This window comes from Nesoenas mayeri (assembly GCF_963082525.1).
Source record: "Nesoenas mayeri genome assembly, chromosome: 10".
NCBI lineage: Eukaryota > Metazoa > Chordata > Aves > Columbiformes > Columbidae > Nesoenas > Nesoenas mayeri.
The window spans coordinates 18,256,297-18,282,143 of record NC_137560.1 but is presented as its reverse complement, the minus strand read 5'-3'; the positions used below and the strand labels follow the sequence as shown (position 1 = coordinate 18,282,143).

Below are 25,847 nucleotides of genomic sequence, written 5' to 3'. Positions count from 1 at the left end.
CTTGGTTGTAATTGCTAATTATGCTTTTCTCATTGCTTTCATTGTAAACTCTGTTTGATAAATTCTGTTTGCATGCTACAGGTCAGTTGACCTGACAAATTAAAAAAAAAATTATTAGTTAAAATCAGGAAACAATTCTTGCAAATACAAACTGCTATAATTGCTCATCTCTGTATTTCATTGTGGATAGACACTTAGTCTCCTGTACAATAACACTATGGGGACTCTATAGCAGGTATTCTCAACTTGCAAATGAGGTGAGCTGGCCTGAAATCTCTAGCTAGGCTCTAAAAACTGATTTTTACATTGCAGTACAAGTTGTAAAGTGAAACAGGTATGTTGAGGAAAAGGGTCCCATGATGCTTAGTCCCTTTTCTGACCATGGCAGCACTTCAAGCATTATGCCAAGGACTAATTTATGTACAGGGGAGTGCTGCTGAAAATTTTTGAAGACTTTTGTTCTGTAGCTGTGTGTTTGGGGCAGAATGGAGTGCCTCACCGTGCAAAAAACAAGGAGCAAACAAACAAAACCTTGCACCATGCTGTGGTGTTTCCTTCAAGATCCTCTCTCATCCTCAGTGACGGCACAGTGAGTGTAATGGAGCAGAAAAGTGACTTAGGAACCTCCCATCTTTGTAGTTCAAATTATTTTAAAACTTTTTAAGGTGAAAAGGGGAGAAGGGAACTCCAGCCTGCTGGTGACTTTTATAATGATATTAAAGCCCATAAACATGTTTTACTGGAGTGGGGGGGAATCAGTGGGAAAAAGTTTATTTTTCTTGAAGTGGGAAAGTTTGTGGGAAAAAGTCAGTTTGTTTCAGGAGAGAGAGGGGATCAGAGTATTAAACAGTTAATGTGAGTAAAAGAAAATCATATTTGTTGTTAGAGATAACTCACTTGTTATTTTAGCAAAAATCCAGATCTTCTGGAGACAAACGAAGTTCTCTTTGGCTCCCAACAAGTTTTTCAGGAGAAAACAACATGACTGTTGCTGTTAGTATTGGGGTTACCTGCTGTTTCTCAAGGTGAAACTAGTGCTAGTGCAAGATGTTTAACATCACAGATCCGTTACCTCTTGCCACTGGTATCCTCTTGGTCTGCCGTGAAACCTTCTGGATTTGCAGAAAAGGTGACACCACAGTGACAGGACCCATCTGCTGGGGCTCACTGCTTTGTGGACCTCTTAATAGTTGTCTGTGGCTGCACGTTGAGACCCACCAATCTGCTAAAACTCATGGCAAGTCCCAGTCCAGCAGGGCACTTCAGTCTTGATTTAAATGACCCTAAGTTGAGTGGTTGGTGCACATGCTTAATTTCAAGCCACAAAAGGTTCAACTTGTACTTAATGATATTCTGGCTTTGGGCCTTGGTTAATTGTCAGATTGAGCTGGTTTTGAAGCAAGCCAGGAGGGGGAGGGAAGGATCTCAGTGGTTCCTGAGTCATCCATTCGTATATATGCTTGTAATACGTATTTACAAGTCGCATTTGAAATGAGTACTTACTTGGATTAAATGCATTCAGACATATTGCACGGCTCTGTTTTAACCATCTAACAATATAATTCATTGCACACTTCACTACTTGCTTTATTAAAGCCAAACTTAAATGTGTTCAAAACAAACATATTGGTTTTGCATTTGAAATATTCATCGTTTGGGCCTGAGGTAGATTCATTACGGCAGAGAATACTTCATTCCTTGATTACTGCTGTGAAAAGACACAATACTGATTCCCCAAGCACTCATCAAATATTCGATAGCTCAGAAATTCAGGAGGAGGTGATGGAATTCTCGTTGCTACCGGGAAGGCATATAAATCTATTTTTATTATTTGCAAAGAAAACCCTCAGTGATTAGTTACTGTGTCTCAGGTACTCAAACAAATCATCTCTAAAGAAGTTAAAGTAAAAATGAATTTTAAAATAACTTCTAGCAATGCTTTCATCATTAAAATTATCTTCATCATGATGAGTGATGTTGATACCTCGATCACTCAAGCTGTAGCAGTGCAGGGCTAGATGTTCAAAGGTAATTAGGTGCTTGGCAGCAAATATGCAACTAATGGTATTTTCAGAAGTACCTGGGATAAAAATCAAGGAGTTTACAGATCTTTTTCTAGGATGCCATTCTTAATTCTCTTTTCTAATACTGATATGTTTTAACAGTTCTTGAAAAGAGTAGTGTGTAGGACTTTTAGCTGTTAGATATGTGTGTGTTGTTGGGGTGTAAATGTCTTTATATTTGCTGTTAACTCATGTATGCAGTGATTTGCTCTTCAGTAAAACAAATAGTAATTGTGGCCTTATTTTGTGTGCATTTTTTGGTAGTAGTTCTTGGTGCACTTTGTGAATTGGTTATTTGGCACGTACGCTTTTTTCCAATGTGTATTTCTCAAATAACATAAGTCAGTTTTTTACTTCCCTAGAAACCCTTTTTTCCCCCCTTATTCCCCCCCTTATTCCCTTTCATTAAGTCCTTCATGCGTTTTGCATCATAACCAAATAAATTCAGTGAATACATACTTCAAATGCAACAGCTATCAAGAGAACCACATCTGGTGGGAGACCAGGTTCCCATGTCCCTGCCTGATTTCTGGTGATTCCTTATTCCTCCTCTGTCTTAATATATAATGCTTTATGCAAGTCTGAGCAAAACTACTCTGATTTTGAAAATGAGAATGGAGGGGGAATGTGTGCGCTTTTCCTGAGACGTTATATCCACCTACATGAAACATAATCAGTGCTTCAGTGTTTAGGCAATATCTTAAAAGTGATTTGCAGTAGTTCAAATAACATGGAGCATCATTAACATGCAGGGCATCATCTGGAGTCATTGAGAGGCTTTTCATTTATTTTAATAGACTTCAGATACATGTAAAGACCTTAAAATGAAATTACAGTATTAATTCTTTTAATGGTTACTTTAGAACCCATGGTGTTTTATTAATTATAGCTTATGAGTAATAAAACTATTGTTATTGATTAGATGTATTATTTAGTAATTAGTACAGGTATTTTTTTATCATCATAACATGAAAATGTGTGTAGGCTAAAGCTACTTATTCAATGGCTTTACAAAGGGTAATTTATATTTGTCAAAGTGTGTCCGTTTGTACTAGTACTTCTCCATACAACAGAAGACAAGCAGAACAATTTGAAATGTGTTCTTACTCACTGGATTCCAGTTTCTTCACATTTTTTAATTATTGCAGCTATTTAAAACTATTAGTTGTTACCAATAAAAGCAGTACTAGGCCCTTTAAATAGTTGGAGAATAATGGAGAGATACAAAGTCACTACTCTGACACAAAGGATGAGAAAAACAGAGTAGGTAGATACGATCAGTACAGTACTGAGAGTAAATTTTTCTGAGAAACAACTTGTACAATACATGTAAAGATGTGTAGTAATATAAAGCGTCTATGGAGCAGCAGATTCTCCCGATTTTCCAGTAAATAAAATGAGATAAAATCATCAAAAGACAAAAGTGATTTTGAGTCATGGAGAATTTAAATATGAAATTATGAGAGCTTCTCAAAGTCTGTTAGATTTGGATTGAGTTCAATATCTGAATGGCACTGAACTGTCTCCAAAAGTGGTCTCTTTAGCCAAAACATGCATGTCTAAGTGCCTAACAATAAGTATTCTTGCTGATCAAAAAGCTTGCACTGGAACCCTCTTGACTGGACATTGAGTTTTGATAGAAGACAAAAGTTCTTGGAAGGTGTCTGTTTCTAAAAAAAACATGTTCTACCTTTCCATTAAAGAAAACAAAAAGTATTTTTTAAACTAAGTCCAAAATTCAGATTTTTACTTCAACTTATGTTGGAAGTTTCATTTGGAAATATGAATATTTTTGAATATTTTATGTAAAAGAAGAAAGGGGAGAACAGATGGGGAATAGCTCTGTGAGTAAAAATATATATATATATCTAGTCTCAATTTTGGTTCTTACTGAGTTTCAAGTGCTTAACAGTGAGGCTGTAACTTTATTCTGATCCATACGTTTGTTCTGATTTATCATGTTTCAGATGTTATTTAGTAGTCAAATTTCTCTGTGCAGCCTAAACTTAAAAAGAAAAATAAAAAATTCTGTAATACTGTTTTTCACCCTTTGTTTCAGTACATCGATGGGTAGGCTGACTCTCACAAGTACTAAGCAAACAGTTCCCGATGAAGTCCTGAGTTTAACAGAGAAGCTTCAACAGGTTTTTAGCTGAGGGACAGAGCTGCGTCCCTTTCTTGGAGACCATTGCATGAAGCAGGCAGAGAAGCAGCGGAGGAAGCAGCAGATCACTGGGGTGAACACTGTGACTTCACTGAGCAAAACCCAGGAGCACAAGGAGCCGGGAAGGGGTCGGGGCTATCAGCCCAGTGATATTCATCACTCACATACTTCTGGGCTCAGGAAACGAGGACTTTGTTAGTGAGCTGAATGGCACTGAAGAATCATAGAATAGTTTGGGTTGGAACGGACCTTCGAAACTCACCGCGTCCAACCCCCCTGCCATGAGCAGGGACATCTTCACCCAGATCAGGTTGCTCAGAGCCCCGTCCAGCCTGGCCTGGGATGTCTTCAGGGATGGGGCATCCACCACCTCTATGGGCAACCTGGGCCACTGTTTCACCACCCTCACTGTAAAAAATTTCTTCCTCATGTCCAGCCTGAACCTCTCCTCTTCTAGTGTAAAACCATCACCCCTTGTCCTGTTGTAACAGGCCCTTCTACAAAGTCTATCCCCATCTTTCTTATAGGCTCCTTTGAAGTGCTGAAAGGCTGCAATAAGGTCTCCCTGGAGCCTTCCCCAAAGAAATACTGACCCTTTCACCTGTGGGTTTTTTTTAACCAGATGATTTTCACTACTCTGTATGTTCTGTCCATTGGCAACAGCACTGATCACACCTTTGCTGCAGGGCTCAATGTGCAGAGCCTGGTTATTTCCTTCCTTCAAATCCCGTACAGACAGGAGCAAAGATTCTCTTAATTTGCAGGGTACCATGGGCTCAGGCTTTCTCATTGCCATGGCTGTACATTTGTCATGGCTTATCCATGTGAAGGAGCCCATCTGGCTAAATCCAGAACTGGTAGGAGCAGAAGTGTTCACACAGCAGCCTGAGCATCCCAAGCAAGTGTGCTTGAAGGAATGAGGTACAAACTCGTGAGCGAAAGCGGGGCTGGATTTGGAGGCAGCCAGACTGACAGGGCGGCTGAAACAGATCGTTCTTGGAAGCAAACACACCATTCCGCTTCTGCTCGCCCGTGTTCTGCCAAGAGGCATTTGCTGTCTCTAGATCATGATGGCTGCAACCTGCTGTGTTGAAACTTTTCTATCCACAGGCTGACTGTGCAGTGTAGAAAGATAATCTACCTTATGTGCACTTATCTTGTTTCTATGATTCTGTGTTTCTGTGATCTTCTTCTGTGCCCAAGCAATCGTCCTTTCCCTTCTCTTCAGTTCTATGAGCTCGTTCATGGTGTTTTCCAGTAAGGCAGAAGAGCAGGAAGCCTGATTTTATGACAGATGACCTTCAAAATTCAATACTTTCAATTAAAGCCTTTTTGTTAGGTTGAGTTTGAAAGGATATGGGCTGTACAGAAAGCAGTGTCATACGGTTCTTTTTATGGCGCAGAGAGAAATACAAGAATGCACAGACAGTCTTTGACTTCTATTTTGTTTTTAATCTCAGATAAATCTAGAGGAATGCAACTTCCAAAGTGTCTGAAAAAACTTTAATTGAAGGTAAAAATTAGATCCCTTTTTTTCCTCCAAAATGCACTGTACATGCTTTTTTAACTACAAAGCCTGAGATCATAACTCATGACTTATGCTGTTGCTTCTCTGCTTTGGATGCAGTAGCAAGGAAGGTGGCTAACAATGGTGATGGGTTGTCAAATGACTTTTGCTTTTTGTGATAAATCACAGTCCATTGCTCAGATTTATTGAATGGAAACATCACAGTTATTGATGCTAGGAAGGGACTGTAAACTTTCTTGCTGTTAAGAGGACTTGGACTCCAAAGTTGTACAACACTACAAATTTGAAAAATACTCTGTGTATCTTTTATGGGGTCTCTCCTCGATATCTTGAGCTGTCATAACCATTAATGAGAGCTGGTTGTGTGCATTGCATGGGTAATAGATCTCTGCACTCTTCTAGTTTAATGTTCATTTGAATGTCAGGATCACTATATTTAAGTTTACAGCACTGTAAATGCTTTTAACTTGCAGCTTTTTTGTTTTCCTGATGCTTCTTAATTGATTAATGTATTAGAATTAATCCCAAGTGGGATACCGGTATTAATTTGCTTCATTAAATTGCATACCAATCTTTAGCCTTAATTCTCACATTTGTCCCCTTATATTTTGAGTATATTTTGAGTGTTTTGAGTAACTTGCCCTAAGGACTTGATCAGCATGCTTTTGTGTGTTCTTTTGCCTCCCTTTCCTTCCTCTCACCCTTGATCCTCAAAAGTGGAGTCAGTTTAGCAATACTTATAGAGTCTAATGTCAGCATCTTAAATACAGTAATTTACTTCTCTGTGATTTAAAAATATCCTGTCTTTTTTTTTAAAAAAAAAAAAAAAGTAATCACTTTTGTAGCAATGCGGTAAAAATCTGTAAATTGATAGAAAAATATCTGGTGGAGTTTTCATCACCAGACTCCTAAAAATGACACTTAGATGTCTAATACGTAAAAATTACCATCGTCAGTCTATAATCTCACCCCCTCTGTGGCTCAGGAAGATTGATACTCAGGAAGTCTGCTGATTATAACCATTAGACTAAAAAACAAATTAGTTCCCTAACTACAGTAATGCTTTATGTGTTTTACTCTGGTGTGCTTTGTCGATGCATCACTTTGTCACTTTATCGCACATCACAAAGCAGACCTAGAGCTGGATGCCAGGAGCTGGCTCGGAGCAGAGCGACTCCCCAGCATTCACACTGACTCCTGCCACTCGCCCCTTATCTGCTGCAGGGGAGGGACGGCAGCCCCTTCTAGAATCCCTGTTTGTGTCTTTGGGTGTTGAGAAGCCATGGAACGTGGCTTTCTTCCTTTGCTGCAAGTACCTTTTCTCCTCTCTGCGACAGCAACGATTGCTTCATCCCCAGACTTCTCACATGTTCCAAATCTGGTGCATTTTGACTTGACCTTTTTTGTTTAAGAATAAGAGAGAGAGAGAGAAGCTGGAAGTAAAACATCTATTTTTTGCTCTCCAAGTCTTCGAAGAGTTTTGCTGGAGTTGGACTTAGATACAGAATCAAAGGGGATGTAAAGCTATATGTTCATCTCCTTTCCTTTCTCCTTTCAAACACAGCAGCTGCGTCTGATAACTCACTGTTTTCACCTTTTTGTTAAACATCCAGCCTGAATTCCGGGAAGATCATTTTTTATGCCTGTCTGCCTACCTATTTTTTGAATTTAATTTGATTTCTTCTTCTGCAAAGACTATCCTCTGTAGCCATCCAGGATATACACTCCATTTGTCTCTCAAAGGACTAATCAAGTATATGTAGTTTACATTCATGGGGTGTAGATGGTAAAATCTAACATTTCCATTAGGAAACTCCAGCTCTTCAGTTCACATGTTGCCCAGTTCTTCAGGATATTGCACAGGATTTGATTACCCCTTAGAAAAATTACACTTGTTTTCATCCTCTGTATCTTCCCTGACAATGTAGAGTCTTCATATGTCTCTGGTTACCCGTTAGTGTTATGGCACATTTTAAGTGAAGGTGAGCACAGGATCTATTCATAAATAATTGCGTAGTTTCACTTTGTACCATAAAAGAGAGATTGGTTGTAAAGCCTGAATATATAAAATAGATGGGTAAAATTGGGGCTTCCTTTGCCTTTAGATCTTCTGGCTCAGATGAAAAAGTTATTCTTATTAAATTTAAGCTGTTCTGCCTGAAGAATTATTACTGTAGTTCTCAGATATAACAGTGCCAAGTTTCTCCTAGTATTGGCAATAATAAACAATGCAAGCTTCAGACAGAATTTCCTGGGTAGCATACCAAATGTTCTAGAAAACCTTCTTGGACAGCAGCTAATACATTTTTAATACAAATAAAACATAATTCTTTAGTCTCGTTTCAGTTCGATCCCTAAGGTAAGAAAAAGTTACACTGACTATGCATAATTTATATATTTGTTTGAAGTGTTTACCCAGCCACTCCATTCACAAAGTCGCTTTTTGTTAATAGGTTTCTGTGAGATGTAAGAATCACTTAGGTCTCACATTGCACGAATAATGGAACATGTCATTTTTGTATAATCAGTGGGATGGTTACATGGTCACCCGAATTCTGTCTCCGTCTGCGCTGCCCACCCCATCCACCTTTAGCCAAGTCACAGAACAGGTCTGGCGAAAATGTCAGGGTGTTTTTCCCAGTTCGTATGTGATGTGAAAGTGTGGAAGTGTGCAAGGGAGGGGAGGGGAGTGGAGGGTGCTGCCCACCCCTTTTGGGGACAGCGTGGCTCGGTGTCAGGCTGGTGTGTCCGTGTGAGTGCCACCCCAGTTATTACCAATGATACGTGTGGTTTCCTCTATAATTCCTATACATTACACATGGTGCAGAGTGAGCATGCAGGAAAATATCCCTCAGTAATTTAATTATAATCTATCCTTAATTACCACAAATCCACTGCTACAGGTTACTGCTGGAGGGTTGAGTTGTTGCTGGTTTTTGTCATCTGTAGTTTCTGCGCTGCAGAACGACTGTGGGAGAGATGATTATCGAGCATTTTCTGAGCTGGTGGTTTTCTTTCCAGGGGTCAAAGAGAGGCAATGGAAGTAAATCAGAGTCTAGTCTGGTCCCTTTCTTTATGTCTTTGTATGGAGGTAGACATTTGTATGTACGGCTGATGGCTTAACTGATAATGCTGATGGCGTATCACCCCCAAAATAATTCTGCAGTCGAGATGGCGGCTTGCCCAGAGCAATCCTTATATCTGATGTTTTACCTCCTGTGAATCTAAATCAGAAATCTTTGAGTTCATGGAGTGGAGATGAGGGTGTGTAAACCTGGGAACCCTTTTACAGTATAATTTTAGTAGCTTTCAGATGTATCTTCTACATTGGAGATTCACTGAAAAGCACACTAATCCAACTGAGGTAATGAGTGTGAAATGAGCTAAATGGTCCCAGTTTGAGTAACATTAAACCCCCCTTAGGTTTAAGTTCGGGTGTGCTTGTATCAGAGTTCCCAGAACAAAACCAGCAAAAAAGCTGGGATGTACTTTTACACACATTAAGCTCTACTGGAGATAGATAAGAGTCAAGAATGCCAATCACCATCTTATTCTCTGCTGAAAATTGAAATACGTGTTAAATAAAGATTGTTTAAATCTGTTCACAGCACGTCTGAACGGTGACTTTTCAGAGGCTCGCAAGATGGAGCAGGATTTTTTTCCTATGAGCTTACGGTGTTTGCAACTGTTCCACAGCTCTGGGAGCACTGAGAAAGCCAAAGAAAAGCTGCCTGGCTGATAGTATCAGAAAAGTATTGAGCTGCTGATTGTAAGCGTACCATCAAAAATGCATTGTAATGTAGTCATTATCAGAGTAAAGAGACTTTCTGAAAGAAGCTATTGGTTTTGCAACATCTGTACTGTATCAAATGAAGCCTAACCGGAGGTTTGGCAAACTGTTCTTTATGAGTAAAGTAAAATGATGTACCACATTAGAAAGTAGCTTGGTTATTAGAAAGCTCAGTCTTGCTCCTGATAAAATGGATTTTTTCAGTGTAAAATTCATCTTTACTTGCTGCAAGAATATTGCTGAAACAGATTAACTTTGGATCTCAATGTATTTTATAGTGTGTCTCATGTTATTTTAAGGCTGTAAATATATTAGCTGATCTGTAAGCTTCGCTTAAGTTACTGCTTTCTGGGTTTTTGAGGAAATAGGGTCATGTTATGAAGAAATCAGGATGATTGAATTAAATCACCCCTTTTGATATTTACTTCCCCTCAGGGTCATGTTACCAGATCAATATTTAAAAACAGCTATATGGGTAAGTGTTGATTAGAAGGCAGAGCTCCGTAACCCTAATGGCTAAGCCAGTGATTTTTTTTGTGGTTTGTATGGCATTGTGCACATGCTGTGTATTAGAAGCAATCAGTATAACATTTTTTCAGTCCTTCCTCCCCCTCGCCTACCTTGTCACCTGGCAAACTTTCTTTATCATAGCTAGATCCTATAAAAACATCTAACATAATTTGAAATGCTCTTGTGCGAGACATGATTAGACTACATCAATCACTTTTCAAAATTGTTTTTTTCTTCTTCATTTTGCATTCTAAACTACTAAAACCAAATACTTTTATATCCTGCTGCATGTTGTGGAAGACCTGAGCAGACAGATAGTCTTGGGTGAACCAGTCTTGTAAAGTACTCTCCCAAAGTGCATACCAGTCAAATTAAACTTCAGGTTAACATTTTGGAATGCTCTCCTCTTGCCAACTCATTACCAGTGATATGGCTAAGCAAACTGTTGCCTTCTGCTGTTCCAGATATCTACAGAGATTTATTATATTTCAACTAATAAGCTTACCTTCTCTAATAGCACACAGCCCACCCCGCCTTATGGCTAGACTTGTCTCTTCTCATAACTTGGGCAGAGAATTAAAGGCTGGGAGTAAAGCTGGCTTTTAAACCTGTCTAGGTAGACCCGTTTGATGGTCCCTGTGTTGTGGATAGAAACATCCATCACTTTTGAGCCTGAACTTGCTCATTATCTAGACCCGCTCCTCACTCCCCCTGGGGTTGATACCACATGGCTCTGTGGACAGATGGTGGTGGGAGAGGGAGGTGATGCCGGGGCAGGTGGCACCACCTCGGTGTGCTGCAGGGCCATATGGGCACTCGGGTGTTAGAGAAACTTGGTCTGTGCATGCAGGACAGCTGGCTGCTGCCACACCTGTCTAATGGAGTTGCTGAAAGGCTATATAAATTCATGCTGAGCTATGGAGATTATCTGTCAGCTGTTTTTTTTAGTGCTGCATTTATGTTGTAAGTGCCCGGCCTATGCCTGTCTTTTGGGAAATACTCTCTTTCTTACTTCGTTACTGCTTGCATTGCATCTGAGGCATATAACTAGGGTCTTACCCCTAAAATAGAAGATTTTTTTATGCCTTCGTTATCATGCCATATGCTAAAATGTTTGCTGCCCTCCTTAAATCTGAGTGTAGACAGAGCTGCAAACGCAGATGTGTCCTACCAGAGTGCTGGCTTACAGGCCAGTCTGCAGAGAACATGGGATGCTTCAGCATCAAGCTTCAAGCACTGCTGCTTGCTGCCGTTAGCTCTGAAAATCCTCATCTTCACAGCAGCCACAGTGCAGTGCTCCTCGTATGAGTGATACAGCTTGGCTAGAACTAAAACTGTGTTGGGTCTCGGGCATTTTGGGGACAGTTGCCTGTGCAACCTGGCAGTGAACGTGTCCCTCTGTGCCAGCTTTCTGTGGATCATCCTTACAGAGCATTGGATTTTTAGTTCACTCCATAGCAGCTCAGGCTTTTGGCAGGGGAAAACCTAATGCAGGTTGTGGTGCCAGTCGCAGGTGGTTGTATGAGGGTGGTGCCATCAAAGGATTATGCAGCCTGCCAGGTTTTGAGAAGAGAGATAAGAAACTTTTCTACAAGTGGATACCAAAACCGGGATCATGGCAAATCATATGCCAGGAGCCCGGCTGGTCCAGCTGACTGACCACAGCGTTGGTGATGGGTTCATAACCAGTGTACGTGAGCTGTGGATGCCCAGGAGTTAAAGTGCTGGGCTGTGAACAGAAGAGGTTAAAAAGAACGAAGTAAATAGCTCAAATTAATAGGCAGATTCTCTGACAAGGAGATTCAGAGTGTGTGTGAGAGGAGAGGAGATGGAAGACTCTTCCTGAGAGCATTCCTGTGTGCACCCACCTGCAGGAAGCATCTTCACTGCTCTGGGTCAGACTAGACTTGTTCAAAGAGCACCTTTTGTTCTAACCACGTTTTAAGTTTTGTTTTAAATCACGTTCAGTTGCATTTAATTTCTTCTCTTGTACCTTTGCCTGGGATTTTGAGATTCTGGCAATTTTGAAGTTATATCCTGTGTAGGAAGAAGGCTTCCTGACCAGAGACGGAGCTTGAAAACCCCCTCCATAGCTGGGTCACGCTCCACAGGAGCACCAGAAAGCTGTAAGAAGCCTGTGGAGCAGAGGCATGAAGGCTAGAGCATCCTGAGGAGTTCTGTGGCTTTAAGACTATCACCTACTCACAGTGATTGAATAGCATTCACTTCGCCACTGCAGAAATGTAGAACATCTTGAAACAAGCATACATGTCATGTTATTTTTTGTATTTCTTTGTATTTCAAGAGGAAGAGACTGCTGCCACAAACTGAATGTTTCCCGGGCTTTTAATGCACTTGTATTCTAAGTGCTTTTCTTCTACACAATAATTCCCCCATTTCTTCTAAGCATAAGCCATGATACTTGTTGAAATGTTTTTGTAAGGAACGGAGTGAGTTGTTGGGTCATTCTAACCAAGTGAAAAGTAAACAGCTTGACATATGATCCTCAGTGTTGTGTGTAGTGTTACACCTGGTGAAATAAAGGGGGTTTGAGCTGTACTTTTGTTGCCGCAGGAACCTGAGTAGCTTAGAAGCAGCTGAGAAGAAAATTGCAGGCCATATCCTGCCACTCTTAACTCAGTGGCTGGAAGGAGATTGAGATGAGGACTGCCTCCTATCACTTGCTTCTTGGAGCTCTAATGGTGCGAGTGCCCTTCTGCTGGTACTCACCTTGGCTCAAGGATGTGGCTCTTGGTGCACTTGTACTTCATGCCCACCAGCTATGGAGTCCTGGGCAGTCCTGCAGTTGGTGTCCTTGGCACCCTGTTTTCTTGTGGCCAAGTTTCCCCTGGATGAACTTCTGTAGTCAAGATTACTTCTTTTCCCTGTCTCCATGAAGGATGTTCAGGTGGGAGTGGAAGGGCACAGGGACTTCCTTGGTGATGTAGGGGGTGGAGAGGAGGAGGTGGCAGAGTCATGCAAGGGTGCGTAAGGGGATACGTGGGACGGTTTGGGAAGAGAGGATGCTGTAGCGTTGAAGGAGACAGAAACAGCTCACTGGGTGGGAAGAGAGAGTGAGGAGGATGTGGCAGGTGGGCGATAGAAGAGGGAGGCAACTCAGCAACGAGAGCGGAGGCAGAAGTGAGGAAACTGAGGATTAGCTGGTGCTTTCTGCCTTAGGTACCATGACCACTGAACTCTGTAAGTTCACAGCATTTTGCAAAGCTGCACCCATCTGCAAGAACTTAAGGGACACTGAAAATTTACAAAAGATAAGTAAAAATGGAAGAACTTAAATGAAAGAGAATTCCAAATACAAAAAATAAATCATAGTTGACAGACTGCATCTTGTGCCAGAAAGCTGTTAATGAACACCACTGGTCTAATGTTGGGTTCTTGTACTGCAAAGATGCCTGGAAGCCTGAGAGCCCTCCCAGCCCATGGCTGCTACATTAGACGTAAGGAATTTGCTGTAGCAAAAACTCCTGCAGTAGTTTCAGAAGATCAGTTCACACCAACCTCCTCAAAAACGAGGTGAAAGGAACAGCGAGCAAACTTCATTGGAGTTTGATGTTTCAAAGCAGGAGATTAAAAAAAAAAACACTAAAACAAAACAAAAAAAACCCAGCAACCTACAATAATTTGTTTTCATTGAGCTTCTAATTTAATTGTGAACTGAGGTGTGGTTGTCATTGGGAAGTGGCTGTGTAACTTAATTGACATTTCTGCATCCTTTGCATTTGTGACTCATAGATGCCAACTTGAGTCATCTCATACTCACAGGCTGGAGGGAACCGCTGTTGTTGCTGAGAGAGAAACAAATGAGGACTTTTCATGTAGAACGAAAGAAAGATGTTCAGAAGCTGAGAGGTCTCCTTTTCTTCATTTTAAAGGGGTGATTGTTGTGACTGCTCTCACCAAAATCCTTTGTGTTGGCTGGAAGAGAGAGAAAAGGCTGGAAATCTCTGCTGCATCCCAGGCAAGCTCAGCTGGAACAATTAAATTACAATCCCCTGCAAAATGCTGAGGTTCCAGATGCCCATCTGAGCTGTTCCCTTTTACCCTTTGCATTTTACCCAGCATATTTTCTCATGTAGCCCCCAGATTTCATTGTTTTATTTTCAAAACAAAAACCTGAAGATATTTTTTTCTCAGTTGGACACATTTGTACCAAATTCGATACAGGAAAAGAAGAAAATGAAAGCTAACTTCCATTCTTGGTTTCACAGTTTTGAGTTTAGGTTCTCCAAATGTGTGAAGCAGTATATCAAAGAGTGGGTGCTGTAGGATGATCTGGCTGTAGTGCTCATTATATTTTTTTCATTACACCATTTCATTTTCCTCTCTTCTTAGGTCAAAATGGTTATTTTTACCTAAACACTCCCATAAATCGGGCAGATTGTGGAAACTATAAGAGAGACCCAACTCCTTTTATATATATATATATATATATATATATTTTTTTTTTAACCTCAGATAGTAAGAACAGTTTATAACTGATGGCAGTTTTTATAAAATAGCCTCCATCCTGATAAAATGTTACCCCCCGGTGTGTCATTTTTCCAGCTGAACTACTGGTTGAGTTGAGAGATCTTGCACACTGCTGCTTAAATAAGTAGACTACATGCTCTATGAAGATATCATGTTATTTTCTCAAAGGAGAACAAGTAGGCTCAGCGCACCAAAATTGCTTTAAATAAACTTGCAGCTACTCTAGCCTTTTCTGCGCAGCTGCAGATGGTAGAGTCTATCAATCAAGCTTTCCCAGCTTTGAGAATCTGCCACTGAAGCTGTCTCTCCTCTGTGTTGCAATTACATTTTTGTGTTTTACAGAGCTTTATATCTTAAATATTCTATCGCTGCTAATCAGATTGTGCTTTTGGGTTGCAGGTATCTTTTGCTTTTCCTCAGATATATGCATATTAAGATCTTTCAATAATTTGTTAATTGAATGTGCTATTCACTTGCAGTAAATTAGCTGCATCATGCTTTCAAACTGCAGTGCTTTGGGGAAATTAATGCCTACCTTATCAATGGAGTGAGCCATAGTTTGGGCAAATGAGTGGCTTACAAAAAGAAAGGAAAACACATGGCTGGCTGTTTCTTCCCATCCTGGTGGTTGCAAATCTTGTGGTAGTGAATGGAGGTAACACTGCACGGGGAGGCTGCAAAGTCTCCCTCAGCCCCGGGAGCTGATCCGTCAGCTGCCAGCACGGGTACAACACAGGATCAATGTTTCTATCCCCTAACAAAGAAACTCGGTGTGCACAAACACAACGTACTCTGAGCTGTCAAGCAGTACTTAACTCCACCTCTGAGTTTCATGCTCTTGCTTTTCTTGAGACAGTCTTTTGTATTTGCATGTTGCTGTCGTATGTTCTGCAGCGTCCTATGCTGTCCCTTTGCTCTTTTTCTTTAACACTGATGTTTCAGCCAACCTTTGGTGGAAAGGTGACTATTTACGCTTTGTTTATTTTTAAGCATCCCTACTGAACATAATGAAAGTGGAAGTTGCTGATCTATCGCCTACTCTGTCCCATCCTTGTCCCGGGATGTCTGTAACTGGGGTCCAGAGGCAGCAGGTACAAAATTAAGGCTGAGAGGAGCTGTGGTTGCAAGCAGCTGCATTGCACTCAGCCACAGATGAGGGACAGCCAGAACACCTGACCCCAAAGTCAGCTCAATGCTTTTAAAACCATTTTGGATTTATTTTTTTTTAAAAAAAGCTTCCTCTTTGGCACTGCTAGTTAATATCTCACTGTAGATACCCTCCAAAGCTGTGATGAAATATGAAGTTAATACATCACTAGCAAGCTTTCAGTCAGAATGATGTATTATTCAAAGTGGAATTAGCTAGAAGGATCAATGCACACCCATTACTCTATTTAAAATAATCATTGGAAGACTCATTAACTTTTTTTCCCCCCTCTTTTCAAACAACATAGTGAATGAGACGCTGAGGAACATCCCCTCTGACAGCGCATGCACCTCTGTGACTTCAGTATATTTTCATTCATAGCAGGATTATTAAACACCTGAAGGCCAAAACCCAGATTTAACTCAACAGAATTTCCCTTCAAATCACTGAACCTGAAACCGGTTGCCATAGGCAAAGGCGAACTCAGCTCTAATGCACATTTTTAAAAAATCAAAGGTCATGACAGTATCTGTGTGAAATAGCGTGTGTGCCAGCATAAGGTTCAGTGTCACATCTTGCCTGGGTACCTGCTATCCTCTCTGATTTTACACATGAGCAGCAATTTGAAGTATTAAGGAGGTTGTTTCCATTTCTTGTTTTCCCTTACAAATATATTCTGCAGGATACTTACTTCGGGCAGTCCATTCATTACACGGCAAGTGCGCTCTGTCTCCCAGCTCACCTATGTCAGGCTGCAGACTCTTGGCCAGATTTGTCCTTTTGCATCGACTCGTACGGGAGATGTGCAATTACAGCATATATGGGGGCGATGGAAGAAAATACCATCTGTGTAGGAGCAGGGATATATCATTCTTTGATCATTTAGTGCGTATGAAGGTGAAAAACAGAGCATGAAATCTAGCTTTGTGCTGGGAGCTCTGTAGGCATTTTCTTGCCTTCACAGGTAGCTCAGTGTGCTATAGTGTCAACCAGTATCCCTTCTCACCCATCAGTTCTCCTGAAAAGGTCCAAATAAGTATTTCCTGCTGTATTTCAAAGCAAAGCACATGTAAACTTTTCATATCTATTAATCCACATTCCAGATCCATCTGAAATCTTTCACTTCCTTTTATTCAGAAATGTTTAAGAAACGAGATACTTATCCACAACCAGCTTTTACAATGTTGACTTCGCAAGGGAGAGAAGAGAGAGATGAGACAATAGACTTTGTGTGGAGCAAAAGGGTGCAGAGCACAAAGCCAGGATGTGCATCCTTTCTCAGTGCTGCAGACCAATGTGGGGTTAAAGCTCCATCGTCCAGAAGCATTAGGAGCAGCACCTATGCAAGCTGTAAGCTAGCTCTGAAATTATTTGGCCCCAAATACATGAATTTGGAGAGTTTCACAAGCGATATGCCAAGTACTTTGCTGAGAAAAATATGTTTCTTTCGACTGTGATTATCTTGAATTCTTTGAAATGCTGTTGCTGTGATGTTAAAACACATCATGTTTGCATTAATGGGATTCTTCTCATTTCTGTTCTAAAACAGTGAAAATCAGGTCCTTTCCCGTAGAGATTGAGGGCTGGCATCTGTCCAGCACTACAGAGCTGATAAGAGAATAAATTGTTTAACCATGTTGATTGTCCTGAAACCCTACAGGACAATTTAATCTCTGCAACGTAGTTAATTTATATTAGTTTTCTTTTCTTCTTAGTTGTTCGTACAGAGCATTTGGAGACTTGAGTATTTGACTGGTGAGCTGTAGATCTTAACCGCAAGCTGAATGGGAGCTGAAGGCATGCGGTTGGGGGAATATTACCCCTGACTTTCACCGTTGTAATTGAAAGCAGAATTTGACACATTGGCATCTCTCCGTGTCAGCCATTGTCACTGGCTTCAGCTGCCACGGTTAAGTACGTAGTCATTCATCCTTGGCAGACACCGTCCGTTACAGCCCAGGAGGATGGTCTCTGGATGTTAATGCCACAGCACTGTGGGAGCAGCTGCCCATATCGAATTCAAGGCATGCAGATTGTCTTGGCCATTTTACTTAGCAGATGGGTAAGGCTTGATAGATTGAAGATTTAGTTTCCAAGTCAAGGGCCAAATGTTGCAGTGGGAGAGAAAAGTAAATTATATCACTATTCGGAGGGGAAAGGCTCAGGTACTGTATCACAAAATTGTTGCCATTCATTTTCCTCTGACTTGCACAAAATGCATGTCATTTCGCCTTTCAATATAGCCGACTATGGCTTTCTCCTTCGTTTTGAGATGCTTTGCAATACTGTCTGTGAGCCCATTTAATGAGCTTGAAAGCAGTTGCTGCAAATTTATGACAGTTTAATAAGTCTAACTGCCAGATTTTTTTAAGGTGGAAAGAAGAGAGAAATTTGTATTTCGTATCGCTCTGAATAGGTGGTATTTCTCCCCCCACCACCACCTTTTTTCCCCCCCTACACCCTTTTCTTCAATACAAAAGATCTATTTAAACATGCACTTAAAAGGCAAGTGTATTCCTTACTCCTGAGCTATTCAAGCTATTAATGCTCACCTACTTTTCCTAAAGCGACTGGTACAAGGGATCATTGGGGAGCTTTGTGGTGCTTTCCTCAGCCATTTCACGTTGGCTGGTGGGAGGATAACCTGGTTTCAGAGGGGCTGCCCAGAGCAATGGGCAATGGGGGACTCTGGCCTTTTGGGCAGGGGTCTCAGAGGTGAGATCTGCTGTTGTTGTGTGGCCTTTCTAACTGCCTCAATGCTTATTTGGCTGTTACCCTGTTTTTCTGGTTTTGTTATTTTTCCTAACAAGGCCACTGTAAACTCAGCATTTTTGCCTGAGACTTTTTTTTTCCTGCTTTATAGAACTGTTTCCAGCAGAAAGACAGGTTGCAGTTTACTTACATGATTTTAGCATATGGTTTAAACTATATAGCATGTGGTATAAATTTTAACACTTTATGGCTCTGCCTTTTTTTGTTTGTTTGTTTGTTTGTTTGTTTTTAATCAGAGACTTCAAGAGGATCTGATTTGCCCCATAAAATAATCAGATGAGCAGAGAGCTTCAGTTACTTAATGTACAATGAATGATAGAGAATGAGAACTGGTGGTTGTTTGTTTGTTTTTCTTTAACTCGCACAAGCTGAGCTTAAAACTGCTGTAACACAAAGGCTTTCTATGGAGTAGTGCCTTGCCCAGTAAAGTCTATTTTTACATGCTGTGGCTTGGTGCCCATATGAGCATGATCAGCCTGGCTGTGGTGCTGTGTGTTCTCTCTGCTCTGCTCCTTCTCTGGAACTTTCCTCTTTAGATTATTAATAACAATCTTGTGAGAAGGTGCCCAGCTCCCTGGCCGGTCAACTCGAAGGGCAAGGCTGTAGGAGCAGCACTTTCAAGCAAGGGGACAACAAGTTGTGCTGTTGAAAGGTGTTAACGCTGTTGTCAATAGAATTCATGACTGATCAACCTTGCTGTTCACTGAGGAATGAATCATTTCTCAGTCCCCACATTAGAGGCGGGAGCTGTAAGTAAATGCAACCTGTCTAGGGTAACGATTTCCACCATGACTTCCCTCAAAGAATGTCTCTGCTTTATGACTGCAGAATGGGGTCACTTGTACATTACCTTTCCCTACATTGCAAACGCTTCTTTATTCATTGCAGTAATGTCAAGCTGTTTGTTCTACTCTACCTGTGCACCAGGTATTAAAGTCACCCAAAGGGTATGATAAACAAAGAGATTTTGCTTCCTCATGTCATGTTCATCCCATATTTACCCTATGTAAGACCTGTGTTAGCATAAGAAACTGCTTAATGATATCTCCATGTTTATTTTTGCCATGCACTTAGCATGATAGTTACCTATTTATTCTGCTGAAGAGGATTACAGGCGTTTTTCAGTTATAAATGATGCACACAGGCATTACTTATCCTGTTTACTGCAGACCTATAAAGTGTTAGTCAGTCTTTAGCAAAAGCATCTTGTTCAGGAAACAACATTTGTAGTAGTGGTGCTGTGGGTATTTTAGGGCAATTTCAGGATGGTTTTCCATCTGTCCCATTAATACTCGCTGTGCAGCACGCTCGTGACCAGCAGCATAGCAGGGTTGTGTTTGTGCATGAAATTCGTGTGCTGGAGAATATTTTGTGTGTGTGTGATGTTTCTTCTGCGTTAGCCTCTTGAACGAGGAGGGGGAAACTCGTTGCTCTTCTCTCACAAGATAAGAGAAGCTTTGCGCAGCTTTGGCAGGCGTGTGTTGGGTGAAGTCTAAATGCTAAGACCCAGTATGGTCTTTAACTCTGCGGCCAAGGCATCATAAGAGATGTGGTGTGTAAAGTCAATCTGAAGAATTCAATGCTGTTTTCCTCCAGGATATATTCATAAAATAGCAAAAAATACACTGCTGTAATACAGATTATATAACAGAGAAAGATAAAAACGGTTTGTAGAAGGATGTAAGCTCAAGCTTCATGACATGGAATCATAAAGGAGGTCAGAAGGACACTTCCTATTCTAGAGATTTTTGTCCTTTTATTCCTTCTGCTTTTTTTGCCCTCCTTTTCTTTCAAGTATCAGCTGTTGTCAGAGACAGGGCTCTTGTATGGGTGAATCTCTGATCTCAACCTGCATGGTAGCTCCTGGCCAGTTAAACCAGAGATGTGCAGCAACGGGGATAGAACTTGACATTTTGGGTTTCAGAAACTTCTTTTTCTCTATGAACACAGGCAGAAAAAGGATAAAGAGAAGTGCAAAAAAAAATAGAGAGGAAATTCAAGTTTGGGGCTTTTTTAAAAGAACTTGAAGAAAAAAAGATGTGAGAAAAGTTTTGTGCTGAAGCCTGAACCATTCCACAAAATGAGGAAACTTTTGAGCAATTTTCTTATGGTCTTGCCAAGATCCTGAAACAGTTGTAATGAGGTGTGGGAGAAGTGTCTGAGTATAAGGAAAGGGAAAAAGCATCTGGAAGGAAAATAAGACTATATCCCATTCAGGTCTGAACTGACATCTCCACAAGTGGTACTTGTTTGTCTCTAACTTTTAAAGAAACATGAGATCCCACTCCCCATACCTTGAGAGCAAACATGACTCCAGATGCCTCAAGCATTTGCTTGCCAGCCCCTAAAGAAACAACGTGACTGTTGATTTCATGCTGTTGAAGAACACAGCACGTTTGCAGAATATGCTATCAAAAATATCGCGTAGCCGGATCTGCATAGACATACCACCACCTCAGCAGATTAAAGGGGAGCTGCCAAGGCTGACGTTAAGAATTGATCTACTTTGACAGAAAATCCCAAAAGGAAGTGTTTTAACCTTTAGGATTCTTTCCATCTATTTGATTTCTTCAAACTGATTGCAGCTGTCACCAGAAATAAAAACAAAGCAAACAAAATAAAACTATTTACAATTTATGGTTAAGCAGCAAGAAAGAAAACACTGTTCCCATCCAGTGCAAGTTTTCCTTACAGTTTTATATTAAATTGCTGGTAGGTTTTTAATGATTTTTTTTTTTTTTTTAGTAGTAGCCATAGCTTGGAGAAACCCAAATAAATGGAAAAGATGCAGGAATGTGTCTTGCAACAGCTCTGCATTTTTAGTGTGTACTGTTGATTTACCAGAAGCCAGACAGAACCTACAAAGTGGGTCATTGGGTTCAGCATACTGTGATTATTATTTATACAGAATCCAAAGTGTACAGAGCACCCCTTTGGGCATATAGAAGTTCATGCTTCAAAGAGCTTGCAGCCTTCAGGGCTAATAATATTATTGCCAATAACATCTAAGCTGTATATATTTCAAAGCTACGGTTGCTACTTTCATAGTTTTCTTGCATATCTTGCCCTACCCGATCGTTAAAAGTTCTGGAGTACTGTGAAAAGGATCTTCAATTTCCATTTAAAAAGCCAAACGAAAACAAACCATTTTGTCTCTAGACAAGAGCATGAAAATGTGTCCTGAACACAGCAGAGTAGTTCAAAGGCCAAATAAACAGAAACAAAAAAAAAAAGGAAGGTGGTTTGTTTTTTGCTCTTTTCAGTGCAATTGGCGGAGAAGATAATGAGGTTTCTGAGATTGCTAATTAGTCTTGGGGAGGAAGGACGAGAAGAGACATGCTTGTGCTTGTGAAACTTTGGTCAGTGGATTCCAGTTTTCTTCTCAGCCCATTAGAATTTGTGATTTTTATTTTTATTTTTTACAATAATGCATTTTTTGGATGCGCTGCAGTCAATGATCTCCTCCTCCTAAGACTGCACTCCAAGCTGGTTCTACGCTTCACATGGCAGTGTGTTCCCTGTTGGGCGCAAGATCCTCTCTCAAGGATTTCATCTTTTGTCTCCACTCCTTTCCTCTTATGTTAATACATGGCCGTAAAGTGATTAAACTCTGTTTTTCCTCATGACATTGAGATCATGGGCAAGCCACAAAGTACAGGAGCTCTTTTGCATTCAATGTGTTTTCCCATTGAGAGATGTCCATCCAAAAAAAGCTCAACACCACTTAGGTTTCTGATACTGACTGGTGGCCAAATAAAATAAATATGTACCGCATGAATGAGGTACATGGCAGTATTTCTTTCCCAAAAGTCAATTCTCAAATATCTTAAATAATGGAATGTGTTCAGAGAAATTGCGAGTTTATTCCTTCAATACCTCTGAAGAGGCAAAAAGGTTAAAAAAAGCATCGTATTATTGGCTGTAAATTCCTTGGCTGTGTTACAAGTAAGTGGCTGAAGTGGTGGGTTTAATTTGGAAGTTGTGGAGCTCAGCAGGGTTAATCCTTCCTGCTGCCTTTCCCTTGTTTCTGGTGCCGGGTCTCACCGTTGCGGACATAGGTGGTTGGTGGTTGACAGAAGAAATGCTGCGGGAGTAACGGGTTGTGGTCTGGCAGTGCAGGCAATTGCATTGTGAAAATCAGAGATTCCTTCTAGATCCTCTCACAAAGAGTTTTTCCCTCTCACTTGTCCAAGTGACACTAAATTAAATGGATGTAAAAATATGAATAGCAAAGAGATGCCAAGGCCCAACTCCATTGTGGCTGAAAGGGGTCCAGCTTTACTGATTTCAGATTTATTCCCATATCAGGAAGGGATGGATTGGACTGAGATAACTTCTGTTTATCACAGCACTTTCCCCATATGAAAGCAGAAATGGATGGGAAAAAATCAGCTCTCTGCCTTTAGGTTTTGCTGGGGTGATAATATGGCTAATGTTTTAATGAATTCTGAGGACACTTTATTTTGATTTAACCTTCCTTCCTTCATTTTATTATGCCATGTGTCGTTGGCATTTGGGGAAGAGCCATTGTAAATGTGAGAACTAAGGAGCTTGTTAGATAACATCTTTTTTTTTACCTCTTTAGAAGATTAAACTGAGACTGTTCTGCCTGATGCCAGAATAGATGTAACCAATCCTGTATCCTTTGCATGTAGGTCAGTCAGAGGGACAATCCAGCACTGGATCCCATTATCCATGGGTTGAAGGGCGTTGTACATCATGGTAAGTAGCTGCTTAAACTTTCTTCTTGCCAGGAAGGGGAGAAGGGCAGGAATATTGTCCGTAAGGGATCAGGTCACCCCTGGAAGGACACGCTGAGCCTGCACATTGCTCATTCATTAATGTTTAAGGGCATCACAGCCATTATTTGATTAGTAAAGATCAGAGCCATTTGTTACCTGAAAATGGGTTGGGGTTAACAGTAAATAATTTGTTTCTATTCAGTCAGTGCTCTAGAATGTGTAAGTTATCAATCAAAACCTACTACAATATATCATTCATATTAGTACTTCGAAAGCAGCGTTGATGCTTCACTCCTGCTATTTATCTTCCGTTTGCTCTAAAAATACTCCTTTCCAAAGTTTCTATTTGTTTATAAATTATTTGTCTTTCGAATTTAGGGAGCTGATAATGAAACAGAAAATTAACTATCTGTGAAAATTAATTAAACTTAGCAGCAGATGAACATCCTTTTAATGCTGACATAAATATGATCATTCCGCTGTTCTCATGCATATAAACCTATTATCCTTGAACTTATAGCAGGTACTGAAATAAATATTAATATATTTTATACTTTTATAACCAGTTTTTACTTAGGAATTTTCCTGAAACCTTATCACGGGTGATGCATCATTAGCAATGACATCAAGATGCTCCAGTTCCCAAAGTACTCTTGTCAGGTTTTAATATAATGATTTGTAAAGTTTTAATAATCTCATTGTAATTCAAAAGGCATCTGCTGGAATGGTGCTAGGTACTATAATAAATCTCCGTCCCATCTATCGTGCTGTGATAAAACATCTTTGCACCTTTTCCGAGGATTGTCTTTAGACATTAGCTAGTGCTGTAGAGCTTAACAAACATTTTTTTTCTCTTGACTGCAAACCTAAAACTAGTTGACAGTGTTAGATTAAAACAAATAGGATTTTGGATTAATTGCTCTACTTTCAGAGTCATTTAACATCGCAACGAGGAACACCAATAAATCCAATGAAAGTGAAAAATAGGGGTTAAATGATACCATATCGTAAAGTCCTTCATTTAGAGAATCTTCTATAGGTTTTGCTGCTTATAAATTGCAGTGTTCTGCTGTGAAATAAAAACAACACCCTGAGCTGAAAAACTGTGTTGTTTTCCACAAATAGATGTTATTATCTAGCTCCCACTGGGTAACAAAACAGGCCAGCAAAAATAAAGTGAGGATTAGTTGGTCTGCAAGGGTTTTTCAGTGGCTAAGTAATTTGACAGTGAAGTCAAGCTGCCATTTAACTGGACCAGGATCTCCTTTTAGTTTTCTTTACTACTTGACTTCTATTCCAAGACTCTTTACCCCCTGCAAGTGTGACAGTGTTTTAGCCACCTCATCGGGTTTTTTCTGCTCCCTCTCTTGCTCCTCGCTGCTGCAGCCAAAATAGCCACTAGTGGATAATCATAGCGGTGTCTCCTAAGAGTATTATTCCATTCCCAAAAATAATTGTTTGGGTAGGATGTGCCACGGTCCCGAGGTTGTGATTCCCTAACCACATAATGATTAGTCCATCTTGGTGTTGCCTACCCGCAGCAAAAATCTGGGTGGATAAAAGGCGTTTATTTTTGTTTTGCTCACAATGCACAGAAGGCAGCTAGTGTTTCAAGTAAAGGAAATCGCTTGATATATTTCAATAGCTTGTTTCCTTTTCAAAACACTAAGGAAGAAAAAGAGGAAAATCTTGCTTCCTGTTTCAAAGGCTCTGATTAAAGGTCTTTTCTAAGGCTCTTTTGGTGGCTGGAGTAAGGGAATTTCCTCCTACAAAATAGTTGTTCAAAGAAATTGTTCTCTTTAAGTTAAATATTGATGGAACGCTTCAGTGAAGAATTCTCATACCGTATCTCTCTTTTAATGTTATTATATAGCATAATAGTAAAGATGTGAGCTTTTATTCCAGACACCCTTGTTTCTTTCCTTGATGTAATTTACTTACATCTTGGGCGAGCACATTTTTTTAAAATTATCTGAAAAGATTCTTCCTGCCTTCCATTCGACTGGGAGCCTAAGGCAACACAGACTCTTTGGCTGAAATACAGTGGAAAACTCTTGTGGTTTTTGGATAGAGTGGTTGGATCAAGCAGGGATCCAACAAAAGAAACTGGAGAAAGGCAAAATTGAAACCTTAAGTTTCTTTGCATTTTATAACATTTCCATGCCCACGTTATTTTTAGGTAGTCGTCAAAATACAGAGACACTTGCCTATCATGTAGACGTGGAGAATGTACATGGATGTTGAGATACCCATGTTCGTGTATCATCTGCAGACTGGAGAGATCACCAGCCCTTCAGCTTTTCTCCTCCCATGTGCTTCATCTCAGCACGCCTATTTAAGATTTCCTTGGTTTTCCGTATCCTTCTCCCTCCAAATGGCAGAGCATCCTTCCCAGGTTGTGCTGGACTGTCTCTTCTTCCTCGCAATCATTCAGTTTTCAAAGAGGAAATTACACACCCACACAAACACTCACCTCATTTCTTCATTTGCCTCGTGGTGGTTCTGCAAGTTGTGGTCCTGTGTGGAGACCCCACTCTGCACCACACTGTACAGGGCACCCATGATGGTGACAGATCCATTGACCTTCAGTTAGATGTAGGGATGGTACCTGTGAGTGGTGAGCTGTTTTTTTTTTTTTTC

The 25,847-nt window shown here is 40.5% G+C and overlaps 1 protein-coding gene across 1 annotated transcript in view; it reads left to right on the top strand.

The window, feature by feature from the left end:
- Positions 1–25,847, top strand: part of PTPRG (protein tyrosine phosphatase receptor type G) — a gene marked incomplete at its 3' end in the record, with an annotated part of 399,742 nt that overhangs the window by 266,912 nt on the left and 106,983 nt on the right. Inside the window, exon 6 of the mRNA XM_080350803.1 lies at positions 23,121–23,187. Within this exon, the coding sequence (XP_080206929.1) occupies positions 23,121–23,187 (67 nt within the window). The remainder of the gene's footprint in view (positions 1–23,120; positions 23,188–25,847) is intronic.